Here is an 18364-nt window from a genome sequence, read left to right on the forward strand (position 1 = left end):
GGGGGTGAATTAAGAACTTTCTTTTTTACAGAACTGGCTACATCTTTTGTATATGGTCACTGTGGTTTGCTGTTTTTGCCTTCAGAATGGTGACTCATTTTCTGTGTACTTGTATGTGTTATTTGTATACGTGTGTGTTGGTGTAGGGTGATTAATTTGTCAGATCAACAAGTTTTTGGAAACTCTTAAGTTTAGTATGTTAGAAAAAAGGGTCATGTGTGTATGTTTGACTTGTTACACTGAAAAAGGAAGAGCTTACTGTCGGTTACCTTGTTAAATCGATAGACAGGACACAGTGGGTGGTTGGCGGGTGCTGTGGTGTGGTTTGCTCCTTATTTCCTATCAAACATCTATCGTCCTTATATCTCCTTGATTTTTGTGTTTGTTACTCTCTTGTAACACCTCTAGTCTTCGGCACTTATATGACCTTATTGTGTTGCAAGTACCGTAAAACTCTTACTAGATTTAAAAGACTATAAAAAAACAACTAAACAGGACACAGAAAAGAAAAAAGAAGTGTTTGCTCCTTAATCTTATCAAACTATCAAACCTCTCTGTCATTGTTTTCTCTCCTCCTTTTTTTTTTTGTTACTCTCTTGTAACACCTCTAATCTTTAGCACTAGTATGGCCTAATTGTGTTGCATGTGCTGTAAAACTCTCACCTAAACGAAGAGTAAAATTTTCTTCCTATTTGTCCCCAGTGGTTCTTTGCTAATTTCACGTATCAGGAGGCCCTCAACCAGACAGAGTCGTCGGTGGTCAATGTACTGTCCTCCACCTCAGGTCTCTTCACGCTCATTTGTGCTGCAATCTTCCCCAGCGGGCCCAGCGATAAGTTTACCCTGTCGAAGCTGGTAGCTGTCCTCATTAGGTGAATAGCGTGTTGTGTGTCTTGTAGCGTGTTATGTGTCTTGTACTGGGTTGTGTGTGTGAAGAAGGGATGATGTGGGTGGTTGGTGGGTGCTCTGGTGTGGTTTGCTCCTTCTTTCCTGTAAAAAATCTATTGTCTCTGATCTCCCCTCCTTCTTTTTTGTGTTTGTTACTCTCTTGTAACACCTCTAATTTTTGGCACTTATATAACCTTATTGTGTTGCAAGTGCCGTAAAATTTCTACTTAAACTAAAAAAGAAGGGATGATGCTAATGGTTGTGTCGCAGGGTGTTTAATGACGTGTGTAGGGAGTCCTCATTAGGTGAATAAGGCAGGTGTTGTATGTTGTGTGTTAGGTGTTGTGTGTTGTGTGTCATGTGTTGTGTGGAGTGTGTGTGGAGAAGGGATGATGCTGTTGGTTGTGTCCGCAGCAAGTTTTGTGTAGTATGTAGCCTGTCCTAATCAGGTGAGTGGTGTGTTGTGTGTTGTGTATTGTGTGTAGTGTGTAGTATGTTGCATGTCCTCATCAAGTGAATAGTGTGTTGTGTGTCATGTAGTGTGTTGTGTGTCGTGTGTTTGGAGAAGGGATGAAGCTGATGATTGTGTCTGCAGGGTGTTTTGTGTGTTGTGTGTTGTGCACCCTCAATAGATGAATAGTGTATTTTGTAAGTTGGGAAGGGATGAAGTTGGTGGTTATGTCCTCTGCAGGTGAATCATTTATAGTATGGAGAGTGTGTGAAGAAAAGATGAAATAAAGCTGGTGGTTACTTCCATCAGGTGAATGATGTGTTGTATGTCGTGTGTATGGGAAAGGGATGAAGCTGATGGTTATGTCCTCAGTTATTTTGTGTGGTGTGTAGCATGTGGCAAAGAGTGATGAGCCTTTTTGTTGCTCCTTCTTTCCTGTCAAACATCTATCGTCCTGATCTCACTTCCTTCTTTTTTTATGTTAGTTACTCTCTTGTAACGCCTCTAATCTTCGACACTTATATGACTATATTGTATTGTAAGTGCCTTAAAACTTTTATGAAAACTTAGTGTGTGGGAAAGGGATGAGACCTGTTTTCTGTGTCTTATGATGGACTGTGGTGTGTGTGGAGAAGAAGGATGAAGATTGTTTGCGATGTGTTGTCATGTAAATTATGTATTGTATGGCGTTTTGAAAAAAGATGAAGCTAATGGCTGGATCATCAGATGAAGAGTGAGCTGTGTTATTTGGGGGCAAACTGTCATGTGGCATGGTATTTGACTCTGTTCTTTCTTTCCTAGCCTGGCTGGTGCCACACATCGTGAAAGTTGATATAATGTGATACGTCATTTTTATTGTGCTTTTTTCGTATATGTTACTGTAGTGAAAAGTGTCTTTATTCAACATGGTATATTTCTGTGTTTCTACCTCAGCCTGGGTGGTGTGACCATGGTGTGTCTGTCTGACATGGACCTGGAGAAACAAACAGTCCCCGTCGGGGCCATTTGGGCGCTGGTCAGTTCAGCTTTCTACGCCTTCTACTTGGTGCTGATCAAGCGTAAGGTGGACAATGAGGAAAAGATGGACATTCCCATGTTTTTTGGTAAGTGGGTGCAGATCACAGTTCGTGGGGTTGCAGCACAGTTATCATAACTCAGGTTTTTCAGATTTTACTGAAGGAGTAAAAGACTCATTTTTCACCCCTATATCCACCTACAAAACCTGGAATTTAATTTAGAGAGTATTTTCACAAAATAGGCTAATCGCATAAATTTGAGGTTTTTAACAGACATGCACACCTTCTTAGTGTCTTGGAATAATATGTCAGAAAGTAGAGATACTCATACTTTAGCTGATACGATGAGTAGATATAGGAGGTATGATACTTGAGTTGATACCATGCAAGCTTTGACAGTATATTTGGTGGAACAGGGTTTTTTAATTTAGTTTTAGTAGAGGGTTTTATGGTGCTCGCTACTGCATAAGGTCATATGAGCGCCAGAAGATTAGAGGTGTTACAAGGGAGTAACAAACATAAAAAAGAAGAAGGGGAGATAAGGATGATAGATGTTTGATAAGAAAGAAGAAGCAAACCACACGAGAGCACCCGCCAACCACCCACAAACAGAGTTCGTGGTGATGTGACACAAGAACTTTCTCTCTTACAAAACTCTCTAAGAAGGAAGGGATAGGAAGGAGTGCTTGTCCAGACAGTGTAGCAAAGGTATCAGTTATTGTGCAGACTCATGGTAAACCTATGACTCAACGTTAAACCTTCCCCCCCCCCCCCAGGGTATTGCTATTTACTGAAGTGTCTTTAGGCCGCTGCCAAAGTGGGGATATTAACATGTTCTTATACACCACGGCTGTTCCACTCAGGATCGCTTAGTTGCCGGCCGACCTGACCTCTGAGACGAGGTCACGCCCCGGTCACGCCCCGGTCACGCTACCTGCGGGCGCTCGGCCTCGCGGTCAGCGGCTCCCCCGCAATGTTATGTTTTGTACACATAAAACAACACCAGTTCTTATGAAAGCCGAGAAAGTCAATGAAACAACAACCAAATGATCACATGAAGACGAAGGTGTAGTTTACGACAGTATAATGTTTATCACAGAGAAGTAAAAGAAAGTGTTGTTTAAAAGAGGGGGAATGTGGCGTTTGCAATTGATTGGTTATTACAAACAAACATTTTTTTTTTTTTAATAATTAAAAATAGACGGACCGACAGATTGTTACAGTCTTAATTTTCAGCTCACAGTCAGACTTTGAACTTTCAAACACACTTACGTTTATGAGGTAGGACCAGAATGTCTTGTTGCTATTGTTGATTAATGCACACAGTCTTGTCAATGAGTGGGAAAACACTTTTACTTCTACCAGCAACCGACTGCCTGACTTTGTTAATTATATTTGTTCTTCGTATCCTTGTCGGTGAGCTTGCTAAGTCAGATGATATTCTGTGTATGGCTATCCTTTGAAACACTAATGGCTGTCCTTTTGTTTTGAACCTCAAATATCCTTTCGTCTGAGATGTGTTAAGCTTTCGTCTGATCAGATGTGTAGATCTAGCAACTTGTTCTTCTAACGGCGTGAGTAGCTCTGTGTCCGATTTCAAAAGTGTTGACTCTAATGTCGTTTCATGTTTGACTAATGGGGAGCTGGTACTGTCTGTGAACTGTTCGGTCTTCGTTTTAGGTGTGGATGTCAAAATATGAGTTTCTGGTGAAATGTAAAACGAGTCTTCGTCTGTATGTGTAAATGTGCTGTCAATGGATTGAGTGGTAAAGGGCTGAGCACCATCGCCTGTACTTACAGAGGAAACATCTGGGGTGGGGGTATCCGTTATGCTCGCAGACTCCACTCCCATACGAGCGGGGGACGGACAAGGCAACTCGTGTCCTTCCGTAAGCAAAGGAATGCGCTCTTTAATGCACCCTTTGCTAAGTTTAACACAGCGAGCACACACAGAGCACTGGTTAATGTTTATGCTTGCGTCGTAAGCGGACCAAACATAGGCACTGTCTTCTACAAATTTCTGTGCGGACTTCAAAGCCTTGTAATTTGCTTCCGTAGTGCGTATATTCGCGAGCCACATTTCCTGCACAGAGTGTTGGAATGCTTGTTGCTGTGTCGTTGTCAATGTTCAGTCTATAATATTGCAATAAGTCAGACTTAAAGTTTTTACGCAATAATCGACGCTGCTTAGAAACTTTAGTTTTTAAACTTCTTCCACCAGAAGTACGACACTACTTGTTTAAATTCTCCAAGTGGATGTTATAAGAGTGTTCCATCTTTGATGTTAAAAGGCTCTATAATTATAAACACACAAGAAAGTTAGACGGCAAGTTCCCCCTTCACAGCGCTTTTCTTTGCACCGAGCGTTGCACTAGACTAATCACATAAAGTGCGCTAGTTCATGGAAATTTAGCTCCTACCCTGAGATTTTTCACCACAATGGAGAGAATAGATTTATAAAAAAAAATATGAAGGTTAAAACAAAAATTATTAAAATTCTCTTTTAAATCCAAACACTTCAATAACACAGAGCTGTACAATAGTGGTAGTATATAGGTATCCCAACGGAGTATAAAACGAGATAGGAACTGGTTTCAAACTACGGGTTATAGAGGAGATGCTGAGCTTTTATTTGGTATACAACACTCCTAGGTTTACGGGATGGAGAAAAGGAGCACTATGCTGTAAATTCCAGTTAATTTCTGGAAATTGTACCCTTTCCGCGCGGAGAGGTCAGATCTAGGGATAGGCCGGTGAAAGTGGCGTAACGCGTCGAGATTTATTACCTTCCACGAGGGGTCACAGGGGTCAGAAGGGTCAGACGGGCTACAACTAAGTGCGCCGCTCGGAGAGTGAAACTGAACAGCCGTGACACAGTAGAATTTTAAATGGGCTGATTTATCAATGTCATGCTCATACTGTGCCGGAACAAAATAGGGGGAACTGCTGCTTTTTCTTTCCTCATCCTTACTATCGTCATTTTTCCTCTACTTCTTTTGTATGTTTGTCACTCTCTTGTGAACTGCTATTTCCAGGGTGCCTTGATAGTCGAAGCAGACTTTGTGCTGTTGAGGCTAGAGAGGTGAGCAGAGTAGGTCTGATTCCCCTGTTGACATCCACCCCTTGGCGCTCAAACGACCATATGCAGTTGCGAATGCCGTAAAACCTTACTAAAACTAAAACCTTTCCCTGTGTCTCAGGTTTCGTGGGTCTGATCTGTGCAGTTGTACTGTGGCCGGGCTTCTTTGTGCTGCATTACACGGGTGCGGAGCCGTTTGTCTGGCCTAACAGAACACAATGGCTCTTTATCCTACTCAATGGCGCCATTGGCACAGTGTTGTCGGAGTTCTTATGGCTCTTGTGAGTACAGGGATTGTTACAGGGATTGTTAGTCTGATGTTTGTTTTGAAGCAAGTGTGACTGGAACTGGTTAATGATAGTGAGGTTTAAGGGGGATAAGTTGTAGAGGGGAGGGGGACTATTTTTGTGAAATCTTTCTTTTCATTTTCCCCCCCATAGCATTACTAGCTTTGTTTCATTATTGTTTTCTTCTTTGTAATTTTAAAGCAATTTTTTTTTGGGGGGGGGGTTGTTTTTATTCTTTTAAAATTTCCTTCTGCACGTTACATTTTTGTTGCATAATTTTTCTTTCTTTTGAAACATTTAAATTTAGCAATTTCTCGCTAGCTAAGTAATTATAGCATAAACAGATATGAGGGTTCTCCAGAAATGAAGGACTTATTTTTGGCAAAACCGTCTAAGACAACCAGCTATTGTGGAGGAGGAAAGTAGCTGCATTAGACAGGTGACCGTCTTACACAGTGTCATTATAATGTATAGATACGCAAAGGAGGAAATAGGAAGTGGCCATTTGTATAGGTGATTATTTTAAATAAGTGGCTATCAAAGCAGATTCGACTGTACTTAGAAGCTTTATATTCACTCTCATGTTGTAATTTTAGTTTGTTTGGATTCATTTATGATGTTTCTTCTAGTTAGTATCTTGCTGGTCTTTAGTGTGGAGGATCTTAGTTTGAGTCTTTGATGGAACATTCTTGAACTTTTGTTGTTTACGGAGTTTTCATAGCTCTCCCCCAGTTTGGTTCTTGTTTTCAGGGTTTTTGAAGGTTTGAAATGTGAAAATGTGATGAATACTCTACTGTTGTTGTGGTTACCTTCCCAGGGGCTGCTTCTTGTCGTCATCTCTCATAGCCACGTTGGCGCTGAGCTTGGTGATTCCGATGAACATGATTGCTGATGGTGTCATCAAAGGGGTAAGTAGCCTTACTTGTTGCTGTCGTTTTGTTGTTCACAAAGATAGCTTTTTTTAAAAGTCAAGATGCCACGACTTTAGACAACAAGTTCCTATTTAGGGCGTGTTTTCTTCTTCTTCTGTTATAGTGGGTGGTTGGCATGTGTTCTGGTGTGGTTTTGCTCCTTTTCTAGCTAACATTTATTATCCTTATCGCTCCTCCTTATTTTCTTTACATATTACTCTTTAGTAACGCGTCTAATTTTTGGCACTTATAAGCCTATTTGTGTTGCAAGTGCTATGAAACTCTCTACCCAAACTCTATTGTTGTAGAATTCTCGGAGAACATATTTTGAAGTATTGAAGCGGAAAGGAGTCAAGGTGTCTTTGAAGGAAAAATATGGGAATTTTGTAGTTATAAGAGAATTTTTGGATTGGATAACAGACCATTTTGAGTGTTCTTCATTTTGACTGGTGTTCCTTTCTTCAGAAGTAAATTGGGGCTTAATATTTATTTTTCTGTTTGGCTTAGACAGGGGCAGTGATGGAAAAGAAGATAAAATGAGAGAGAAAGTGTGTCATATTTATTTCTAGAATTGAGAAGAGAAGGCTAGTTATCTGTTAGACTTACTTCATACAACACTGCAAAACAAATCATCAAAAGCAACAACAAACAAGATTGGATGAACAGATGGGCCCTGGGAAAGACGGGCAGAGCAGTTTTCAAACATATGACCCCAACAAAAAGGAATGACAATATCAACCACCTTCAGAGAAAGAAACAGACCACGATCTTCCGCCTACGAACAGAACATATACAGCTCAACTTCCACCTGAACAGAATAAACCCGGAACTTCCCCCAATGTGTCCCTTGTGTGACTATGCATATGAGACTGTGGAGCATCACCTGTTCCACTGCACAGCCCTAAATGACATCAGAGCTACCCTTCTCCCTCCGAGACCTAACATAGACAACACACTCTATGGAACATTACAGCAACTGCAGCAGACCTGCACTTATCACTACATGGCATTGGACAGAAGGGCGAGAGCCCAGCTGTTGCTGGATCGATAACAACAACAACAACAACATCTGTTAGACTTATTCTGATCTGTTCTGGAAATAAGACTGCTGACAGATGGTTGAAATCACTGTATACTTTTCTCAGACAGGAGAGACAATGGAGAAGGCAAGGCAAAAAATATGGTCTAATATTAATTGTAGCTGTGGGACTCAGGGTGTGTCGTTTCAGCAATTTATTATGGTATGAAATCTTGGTGGTCATTGATGTGAGCCTGAAGGTTCTTATTGCATCCAGGATATTCGTCTTTCTACCAGGATGTATCACACACAGATTGGGTTTGCTTTGACTGACATGGTCAAAGCAGCCTGCTTCTTAAATGGTTGCTTTTAAGGACAAGTGGGCTAACCCAGATTTCAGGGTTTTCCAGAAATCTTGACCTACACCAAAAGTGGGCATTGCTCTTCCTATAGGAGAAGATTGGTTTCATTGGTGTGCATATTTGTTTAGATATAGAGTAAACTCTCCTTGTCTTTTAAAGACACTGAATGAGGGGCAAAAACTTTACCTTCGATTTTCTCAAGGCAGCATTTTTCAGGATAGCCTCCTTGTGCTTATAAGTGACCAAATGATCAACGTTGTGTAATTTAAGTGTTAAACACATTTAATTTACATTTATACTATCTTGATTTTTGTCTTTGTCTCCGCAGGTGAGCTTTGAGCTGTTGTTCTACCTGGGCACCATCCCCATTGTCTTCGCGTTCTTCGTGATCAGTTTTCTCACCCACTGGGAGAACTGGGACCCTGTACTGCTGGGTATCAAGAAGTTGTTGCACTGCTTGTGTCGGAGGCGCTCTCTAGCAAGGTAATCTTTGAGGTTAAAGTTAAATGCTTATTTATAGTCATGTACCCTGCCTTAGATGACCAAAGTTTGTAACTTTCTGTTATTCACTTGGGTGGCCAGTTCATTGGTTATTGGACCTATGGCTTTTTGCATCTTGACGGACAATCTTAACTCTTTCACTACCTGGGGGGGGCTTCCTCAACTGGACCGCGGGACCTATCTGTGACCTACTTTCTGATTCTGCCAACTGTTGGACAAATTAAAGATATTTAAAGTTCAATTTTCAATATTAGTCACATGTATTATATGTGAAAAATAGAGGGGAAATACTAGCCTATCTCAACATGTTGCGAAAAATGATCATTCTTCAGCCTGAGATTTCAGATTCGATTATAATAAAAGTAGGTGTGGTTTTGGGGCAGGAACACGGCTTGCGGTAGTGAAAGAGTTTAAGCAGTATGCATGTTCCAGCTTTGCCGGGACGGTAGACATAGAGGAAGTAGATTGCTCCAGTACTCCTTCCTTCCCTTCCTTCCTTCCCGTGACTTCACTGATATGCCTCAAAGGACAGACTTTGTTGGCACATATGAAATCAAACAAGGTGTAAGGGTATATCTTACTGTTTTATGATTGGGGCAGTCCATGAACTATGAAACAACACTGACAGACATAATATTGCGGGGATGAGGACCTTCTAAAGAAATTCTCAACAGTGATGGAGCTATTTTGAGCAACATGACACAGATGCTAAAATACTCCCTGTGCCTGCGTATCATGCATTAATTTTGGTCTCATGCACATGTTTGCTTATAATAACAGCCTTCGTGTTGCAAGGTTATGCGATGGAGTGTAGTCAGTGGAGCTCCACTTGACACATTTGTTGGACTTCACCTCATCACTGCTGACAGTAACCCCCCCCCCCCCCCCCCTTGGGCCTTTAGGCCATTCCCAAATGGGGGACATTAATCTGTTCTTATGCACTGTAGAATTGTAAATGGGATGATTCATCAATGTTGTGCTCATAACTGTGCCTGAACTGCAACAGGGAACTGCTGCTTTTTCTTTCCTAATCCTTACTATCGTCATTTTTCCTCTACTTCTTTTTTATGTTTGTCACACTCTTGTGACCAACTATTTCCGGGGTGCCTTGACAGTCGAAGCAGATTTTGTGCTGTTGGAGCTACAGAGATGAGCAGAGTAGGTCTGATTCCCTGTAAGGACTTCTCTGTTGACATCCACCCCTTGGCGCTCATATGACCTTATGCAGTTGCGAGCCCCGTAAAACCTCTACTTAAACAAAACAAACTGCTGACAGTCTTATTAGAAACCGGATGTTTATTGCATATGAAATGCAGTCTGTGAAGAGTACAGTACAGGGTTTTTTCTGTGTCCATGTTGATTTTGTGAGTTTCTTGATTTTTTTAAAGATAAATTATTCATACATCGTATACATCCACTAAAAACTTTTTCTGTAAAGCGTTTCTCTTATCCCTGTTTTATTGTTTTTGTTTTTGCAGAGTGCGAGAGCTGGATCGGGAACAGACAGCCTCTCTGATCACAGAAGAGTCGCATCACTGATACTAGTCGGGGGCTGACTAGTGCCTCGTCATCAACTCGTGACCTCCCGAACCATTTGCGCTCAAGGAGTGTGCTAGCTTGTTAAGTGTTCTCAACACGTTCATATGAGTGTGTGTGGTAGCAACTAGGCTTGCATCAGAAAGTTATTTATTTCCCACAATTCCAATAACTACAGGCAGAACAGCAGAGCACGGGTTGTTCTCAGCCAAAGCTTTTGTAGACAGAAGTAATCAGAGCAGATCAACATGACGCTCATGCTAAAATACTCCTTGTGCCTACATTTCATGCATTAATTTAGGTCTCATCTGCATTTTTGCATGTAATAACAGCTTTGATGCAGGAGTGCGCTTTACACATTTGTGGGAATTCGCCTCATCACTGCAGGCAGATTTGCTGGAAACCTGATGTTTTTCTACAAATAAATGTGAAGAATACTGGATACCGGGGTTTTTTTGTTTCCTACTTGATTTTGCGATTTTCGTGATTTTTCAAAGAAATTCGCAAATTCAAGTTGCTTACAAAATGTTGAAAAGGGTGTTACTGTATTGAAACACATAATACTACTGGGCGACTCCTAATTGCAAATTCCGGATGTTTACGACAAATGTAATGGGCAAAATACAAACCCCCCCGGTGTACAGTGCTTGTTTTGTGGACCCTTTGTGTGACCTATGAAAGAAATTCAATGCTATCACTTAAAGGTCTATCTGCATATGTACAGATATATGTTCAGGTACAAGTTTTTGTTAGACGAGCTGATTTGATACTACATATCTTCACTTGTTTTCCCAGTAATAGTTTAAAGATTTGAGCTTGCTTTTGGTCCGCTAGTGAAATTGTACACAAAGTTGTATAACAGAAATACATTATGTACAATATCGAGTCTTAAGAATGCAAATTCGTCTTCTAAAGGATAATTGCTTATGTTATGAATAGTTTGGGGACTGACCAAACAAAATAACTTTGAAGTCTTGTTCTTCCTCCTTTACTGCTTTAAGGATCCGTCACATCATAACACAAACTTTTGTTATGTTTTGAAGATTGATCCTGTTAGTCTGCTATTGCAAGTTTGTTAACCACCTGGTAAACTATGTTTTAGAATCACTATTTTTTGATCATCTGAAATATTACCTGCTTGAAGGAAATTTTTGACCTTATCCTTAACTTAAAAATTTTTGGCATGGCTGTGGGGAGATTCTTGTGTTTGAACGTTACACCATTTAGCACTTTTAGCAAGTATTTTCATCAATTTTTTGTTAAAATGAGGTGGACTATAGATTATAAGAAAGGCAGTTTTCTAACTTTTAAGGGAAATTTTTATTCTTGCTCTCAACTATTTGACCTGAACTTTTGCACAGTGTCTTTCTGAATGTAATTGTACTTGTGCATGCTTCTTGAGCCATTCAAATATGTGACTTTTGCTTTTAAAATCTGCTTTGAAAACGGTTTTTATGTTTTACTGTCACTTGGCTATCTACCCTTCCCCCATCGCATCCTTTCTGCCCCAGCCCGTAAGAAAAATATTACAAGTCAAACTAAACAAAAACACCTGTGTGTCATGTTCACTCATCTCAATGCTATATTATCTATGCCGGTATTTTCCAACCTGGACGGTATTGCCCACTAGTCTGTGATTTGGACATTTTAGTGCATTATGCACAGCTGTGGTGATCACGAGGGTAGTGGCTGGTATTATTAAATGCCCCCCCCCCCCCCCCTTGGAAATACACATAGTTGGGGGCAGTAGGAACATTTTAGCCTCTTAGAGATGAAAAAAGATTGGCAGTGGCTGTAAAAATGTTGATGAGCACTGAATTTGACAAAAGATGGAGCGTTCTGTAATTAACATTGTTGAGATGCTGCTTAAGGCCCATGTGAATCAACGCAGTTGACAGTTGCTATAGAGGTTTCCACCAATCCCTCCGAGGACGCTCTGTCAGCTTGACTTTACCAAGGATTTACAGAGACTTAAATATTTGATTCTATGAATTGATTTGTTATATGCTTCATCATTCCATTTGTGTTTTTTTAGTGGCACTATGCATTATGCAGCGAAAAGTGATAAGATTTGTTTATATATACCACAGGTCATAAAAGTGAAAGATGCTTTGAAAGGTAAAACTGCTTGACTGATTCGCGATACGACTTAGCATCATTTTGAAAAAATAGCAAGAGAATGCATTTTGGGTTGTGAAAAGAATCTGACTTTTCAAATTGTTTAGTTATGACCTTTCAGTATTGGTTTCCTGTTAACGTTCTGCAGCATTTTTGAGGAGTCTCGTCCAATCTTATGACTCTCAAAGAGAGTGCCTGCTTTGCCTTACTACACAGCAAAACAAAGTACTCTCTTACGCCACTGTTGACTGCTTGTGGCGTGTGTGTCAGCATGTCCTCCTTCGTGTGTGTTGTCCAGAGAAAGCATGGCGTCACTGTACTATCGCTATTATCTTGATCAGCAACTCTTTTTCTGTGTACAGAGACAAATGTATGGTCAAGAAATGTGTTATTGATCATGTTACACATGCACTCACTTTTGTGTGTTCCCGTTGCTGTGCTTATCCCTCTCCACTCCCTCTCATTATGTAACGTTACTTTGACCAAATTATGCCTTTGTTTGCATGACTTGGAAGACATGTTTTCGACATTGCGGGAAATTGGTTTCCATTACGACGATACATTTCTGTTATTGTGTCCGTTAGACTGTTGTGAATGGCGGTGTGAAATTGGCTGTATCATTTTCAATGCCCTCAATGACTATCTGGTATCTTTGTTTTTCTTCTTTTTCTTCTGTTGCTTTATTGTAGACTTAAACTTCTTCTACTCACTTTTTTTTATTGAGATCAGTAGTATGCATTGCTTTTGGAGTAGCTAAATGCCACAGTTATTAAGGGTACTCTTGCGTAATTGCAGCAATTAGAGTTTCTTCATTTTTTGAAGGTATAACTCAGAATGTTACAGATGCAGCTGACCTGAGCAGGCCTTCTTAAAACTTGTCTTTATTATCCACAATATGCCTACAGGACTTTTTTGTAAGTTGTTCTTGTCTGAGAAAGCAAGATACTTGATTACGCGCCTATTTTTTAGTCAGAGTGAAAGTGAATTGGAGTTTTTAAAATTCCTAAGATTGCTTACCAACATGGTGTGTTTGGCTTAAAAACTTTGGCATGCGTAGGCAAACAGCTTGCCCTCAATCCAGCACTCCCTTTGCTTTTGAAAAACGGGTTAAACAGTTAAAATCCTGGCAGTTATGGAAATAAATAGGGATGGATTTTCTTTATGAATTATTGCTCTCTTAGGTTTTGCTTAATTAGTGAAGGGAAAGAAAATAAAATATCTGAGCGGACTCTAGTGTGCTCAGTCTTCTTTCCTATCAAATAGCTAGTGTCTTATCTCTCCTCCTTTCCTTTGTATATTTCTCTCTAGTAATACATCCAACCTTCGGCGCAAATATGACCTACTTGTGTTGCAAGTGCAGTAAATCTCTTTAGAAAAACTATGCTCAGTTTATGTGTCGCTGAGAAATGGTTTTGGTTAGGCAACTATAACATATCTGGCTTACCTTTTTAAAAAAAAAAGATGTTGTTAGCTTGACACAAAATTTCTTTTACTTTTCTGATCCGTTTGAGATTGGTGAAGGGTGAATGATTCAGTACTGTTATTGTTCTCTACTCCAGAAAAAAAAGTTTTTTTTGCTGCAGTTTAAAAGGTTCTCTTATACAAAAGACCCAAAGTGTCTTTGAATTAAGAGTGCACTTTCATGGGTGCTAACTTCTATGAGTGTGTGTATATTTGATGAGGGTATTAATTGCACTCTGTTCTTCATTGTCTCACTTGAGCCTATTCCCATGTATTTATGGGACAGGCCGCCGGTCCGGTAACTGAATCCTGTGTATTTAGAGGATGCACTTTATCGATCGATGTCTCCAGTGTATTTCAGTTACAATCTATGGGAAGCAGCGAGCCAACAGTTGACGCACTTTTTTTGTTTTGGAAAAAAATTGGTGAAGTCATTTGCAATACTTTTTTTTAGCCATAACGAACTAAGTCAGTCCTCTCCCCCCATTGCGATAGAAGATTTTATTACAAATTGGTGCAAAAAACAAAAATTGCGTAATGCCCATACGTTGCCATTTAAAAATATTAATAAAATAAAAACTGTTCAGACGAATTAAATGCATCTTTTTCAGTGAGAGCATTTCTTTCTTTCTTTTGTTGCACATTTGTTATTATGATAGCTTTCACAGTCTCTTTGCGGTTAACAATTCAATATACTCTAAAATTGTCAGGCTGTGATGGTTGTTGGGTGAAAAATAGCTCAGGCCCATGTGAGTTAATCATGGTATGTTTTTCTGTCTGCTCAGCATGTCTGCCTGCTTTGTCTATGTGGAGCTTTACAGTTTGTCTTCAGTACAGAACTGGTCCCTCTTCTATTTTGCTGTATGGACATTCAGGCAGCATTCATAACCAGACCAGTATTCAGTTAGTAAAGCAGGGTTACAACCCAAGGGAGAACATTATTTACGCTGTGGTATGTTACTGTTTGGATAGATCATCTCTTCTACCATCATTTAAAAAAAAGTGCAGTGTGTACAGTTTTTATAGTTTTAAAGGAGAGCCAAAAAACTGAATGTTGTTTCCAAGAACACAATGTTTGCTTCAAATATGATAGGAACTTATTATCGAAATTGTATTCTTAAAAATAGTGATTTGGGATGTTTGCAAAGACAATTTTTTGGCTCTCCTGTGAAATTGCAAAAACTGCATATACTGTACTTTTAAAATTGACCGTAGTGTTGCATCATGTTTTTATGGGCTGTACTTACTTTTAGTAATCGGTGCTTGTTTGTTTGATATTCCATTGAAGAGAGGAATCACAGTTGCTGGTAATCATTTTATGTTAAACAAATTCAAAGACTCAAAAGCAGATGTAGTTAACTCACTCAATCCCATGACGGTCACTCAATCCCATGACGGAGATATCTCGGCTAGCTCCCGGGCTGCATTCAATCCCTCGACCGGGATAACTCGGTTCTATAATTTTGTTCCGTATACTAGTTATTTCATTTCGTAAAACGGCCTCAAGTTTTATATAAGGTCAATATATTATTTCCCCGGTCAAGTCTACCTCCCCTCGGTCTGTTTTGTGTTTGTTACTCTCTTATAACACCTCTAATCTTCGGCACTTATATGACCTTATTGTGTTGCAAGTGCCGTAAAACTCTTACTAAAACTAAAATAATTCTGCCTAGAGGGGTACTGGGAGGTTTTTTTTCTACTGTCATTACACACAGAGAAATCGCGTTTTTATAAAAGAAATTTCTGCTCTTTTGTTCACACTGATCAACTGAGCATGTCTCGCAATCGATTCTCTCTGCCTTTCTCACGCACATTAAAAAAAAAATTTTGAAAGTATTCTACGGACTTTATTGTACATGACATACAATATATAGATCTAGAAACTCACAAGCATATTTGAATAACAATGTAGTAATGTAGGCTTGCTCTTTCTCATTCGGCCATGAAAAAAAATTATAAGCTCCCAAAATACAACCTCCCAAAGCAAAACTTCTAAAGCTCCATACTTCAAATTTGGTATGTTGAAAGATCCATCCTAGCTTGTACTTTGTGCCAAATTTCAAAGCCAATGGATTATATTTATGGTTACTAGTGGGCCCTTACACAGGTGCCAAAATGACCGGTTTCTGGGTACAATTTCGGGAATAACTCTGGGAATTGAGTGAGTTAATTGTCTTTGAAATAGCGAATGCATCATAATCCAGCAATGGAAATGTTTTTTTTTGGTGCTTTTTTGTGTTTTTTTCTTCTCATGAATATTGTTCTCTTTATGTGTGTGTCTGCCATTCTGTAACTGACATTTATTTTTGTCTTTGATAGCAGAGGGTGTTGACACTTCCATAGCCAGAATGTTTTTATCCCTGTTACCCAACTTCTTTATTTAAACAGAAGCTATAAATTTTACAGGGCAGATATTGACATGGTTTGCTAGTTGATCACGGACAATAGAATGATCGCTATGGTTTTTATGTTTTTGAGGGGAAAGTTTTGGTGATGTAGTTTACTCCACCTTTCTCTTGCAACTTGCATTAGCCTTTTGGAATGTAAGTTCACCTCTTTATGTATGTATTCGTTGATTATTTTCGTCTGAGTAACTTCCAATTAAATCTAACAAAGAAATGTCTTACTACTCTTCAACACCTGTTAGAAATGTGTTCGCTATAATGAAAAGACAGAACATTACATAGTTGTATTTGCATTTTATTGTAGTGTCTTGCTGAAACATTTATCATTTTGGCTGTGATATGTACCTCTTTTAGACAAAGCATAAAAGTTTTATAATATTGAGTATTGATACCCAGATCAATACACTGGTTTCTCTGAGTATATGAGAAGGCCACACAGACTACCCTGTACTTTGTACGGACTACGCTTTCCATTTTGTGCTTTCTTTCTTTTATTTTGCTGAGGTAGTGAGTGTGAGCTTTTTCCTGAGAATAGCGGCCAAGAAAGTTTTTCTGTTTTCAAAAATGCTTTTTATGGAATACAAGAAAGCTGCATTTTATAAAGAAATAAAGTTTACAAGCCAGCTAGACTCACTTTTGGTCTTCTCATAGGCCAAGCTTTCTTTTTTATGCAGATTTCATGTTACTGGACTGGGAGGAAATGTTATTTTAAGAAAGACGAGAAAATAAATTGAATCACACTTGGGTTTGAATCTTGGACTTCCACCTCAGGCTGCTCGAGTCTGTGTTTTAATATGCCCTGGTAGCAGGCTGTGCTTCTGCAGGATGACAACAGGAGAAATTTTTAACGGTCACTTTATTGGCAGGAGTGGACATTATTAGCAAGTTTTTTAAAAATGTATCAGTATTTCTGCAAATTTAGTCATTAATTGTATTTAACACCTTCGGGACCGGTCCCTCACCAGCTGATCCTATCCCCAGGGCCGGAGCCGCCGCCCACATCCCTTGTAAATACTCGTTTTGAAGACATTTTTTCACTTTTAATCTACTCAAACTGGCTTCAGCTTTGGTGAATACAAAAGGGAAAGAACTCTTTTATGCTTGAACTAGCTGTCGGAGAACATGGATAATTTTGAGTAAACCTGGACTGGCTTGAATGAGTGGTATTGCCATCGTGTAAATACATGTCAGTGGTCCGATTTGGTCAGGTGCAGTTCGTGTATAAATACATCGCTGGTCCCAAAGGTGTTAAAGAGTAAGCCCGTGATGTATAGAATTGTCCCAATGGTAGAGCAGTTCATTTACAAGATTTTTTTCTGAGCCCTTGTCGATATACTAAATTGTTTCTAGGTATGCTGCTGTTTTGCGAGAAGTAAAAGTTTCAGCAATGTAAATGAGGTGTACTGTCCTCCACTTTGTTATTGTCTGTCTCCCCTCGTTTTTACGATTATGTTCTCATATATCAGGTTTCATTGGGAACTCTTATGTCTCTCTAGACTTTAAAAAAATTTTAAAACCAAAGAAATTTATGTTTTAAACAGAAATTCCTATTGAATTACAATGTAATGTATATGTTGACATACACGTATCAGCTGAGGTTATTTCCATTTGTGTCTTATAGCCAATGGATCTATTGAAAGTCCTCTTTCTTAAGTTTGTTCTGTCTGAATTATGAATGTCTCTTTTTTATACATAATCTGGAGGGCGCAGAGAGAGAGAGAGAGAGAGAGAGAGAGAGAGAGAGAGAAGGACATGGGTGGAGAAGGACATGGGTGGAGAAAGGGATGGACAGATGGATAGACAGACGGACAAACAGAGAGACAGGCAGACTGACAGACAGACAGACTGACAGACAGACAGACAGACAGACAGACAGACAGACAAACAGTTTAAATTTAGTGTCTCCTGATGGCTGATTGATTGTCTCGATTGACTAAAAGGCAATTCCATTAAAAATGGATGTACAGGATTCTATCTGAAGCAACGCTTGTTCCTTATGAAATGTTTTGTTTAGCACTGGTTGATTACTAATGTTGATTTATGCTGCTTACTTTGAAGCCACACCGTTGTCTGGAATGATATCATAAATTTTATTTATCTCGTATATAATGTTTGATTCAGTAATTATTTATTGTGCTGATGCTGGTGTGATATGTGATTGTTTTTAAGTTGAAATTATTTTATTGTGACAAATTTTTATTTGGACTTGCAATTATTTTGCTTTCTGTACATGAAATTATGTTGTGATTTATGGAGTCTATTCTTATAATATAGACATGGGATTTTTGAAACCACACTCATTGTTTAGACATTAAAAAATGAACAAAAAAC

General features: G+C 39.3%; 1 protein-coding gene across 1 annotated transcript in view; it reads left to right on the top strand.

Annotated features, from left to right (window-relative positions):
- Positions 1 to 18364, top strand: part of LOC101849283 (solute carrier family 35 member F5) — a gene marked incomplete in the record, with an annotated part of 30917 nt that extends 12553 nt beyond the window's left edge. Inside the window, 6 exon segments of the mRNA XM_013081388.2 lie at positions 703 to 872; positions 2273 to 2442; positions 5556 to 5715; positions 6539 to 6629; positions 8341 to 8495; positions 9992 to 18364. Coding sequence (XP_012936842.1) covers positions 703 to 872; positions 2273 to 2442; positions 5556 to 5715; positions 6539 to 6629; positions 8341 to 8495; positions 9992 to 10052 — 807 coding nt within the window.

This window comes from Aplysia californica, unplaced genomic scaffold, assembly GCF_000002075.1.
Source record: "Aplysia californica isolate F4 #8 unplaced genomic scaffold, AplCal3.0 scaffold00128, whole genome shotgun sequence".
NCBI classification, from domain to species: domain Eukaryota; kingdom Metazoa; phylum Mollusca; class Gastropoda; order Aplysiida; family Aplysiidae; genus Aplysia; species Aplysia californica.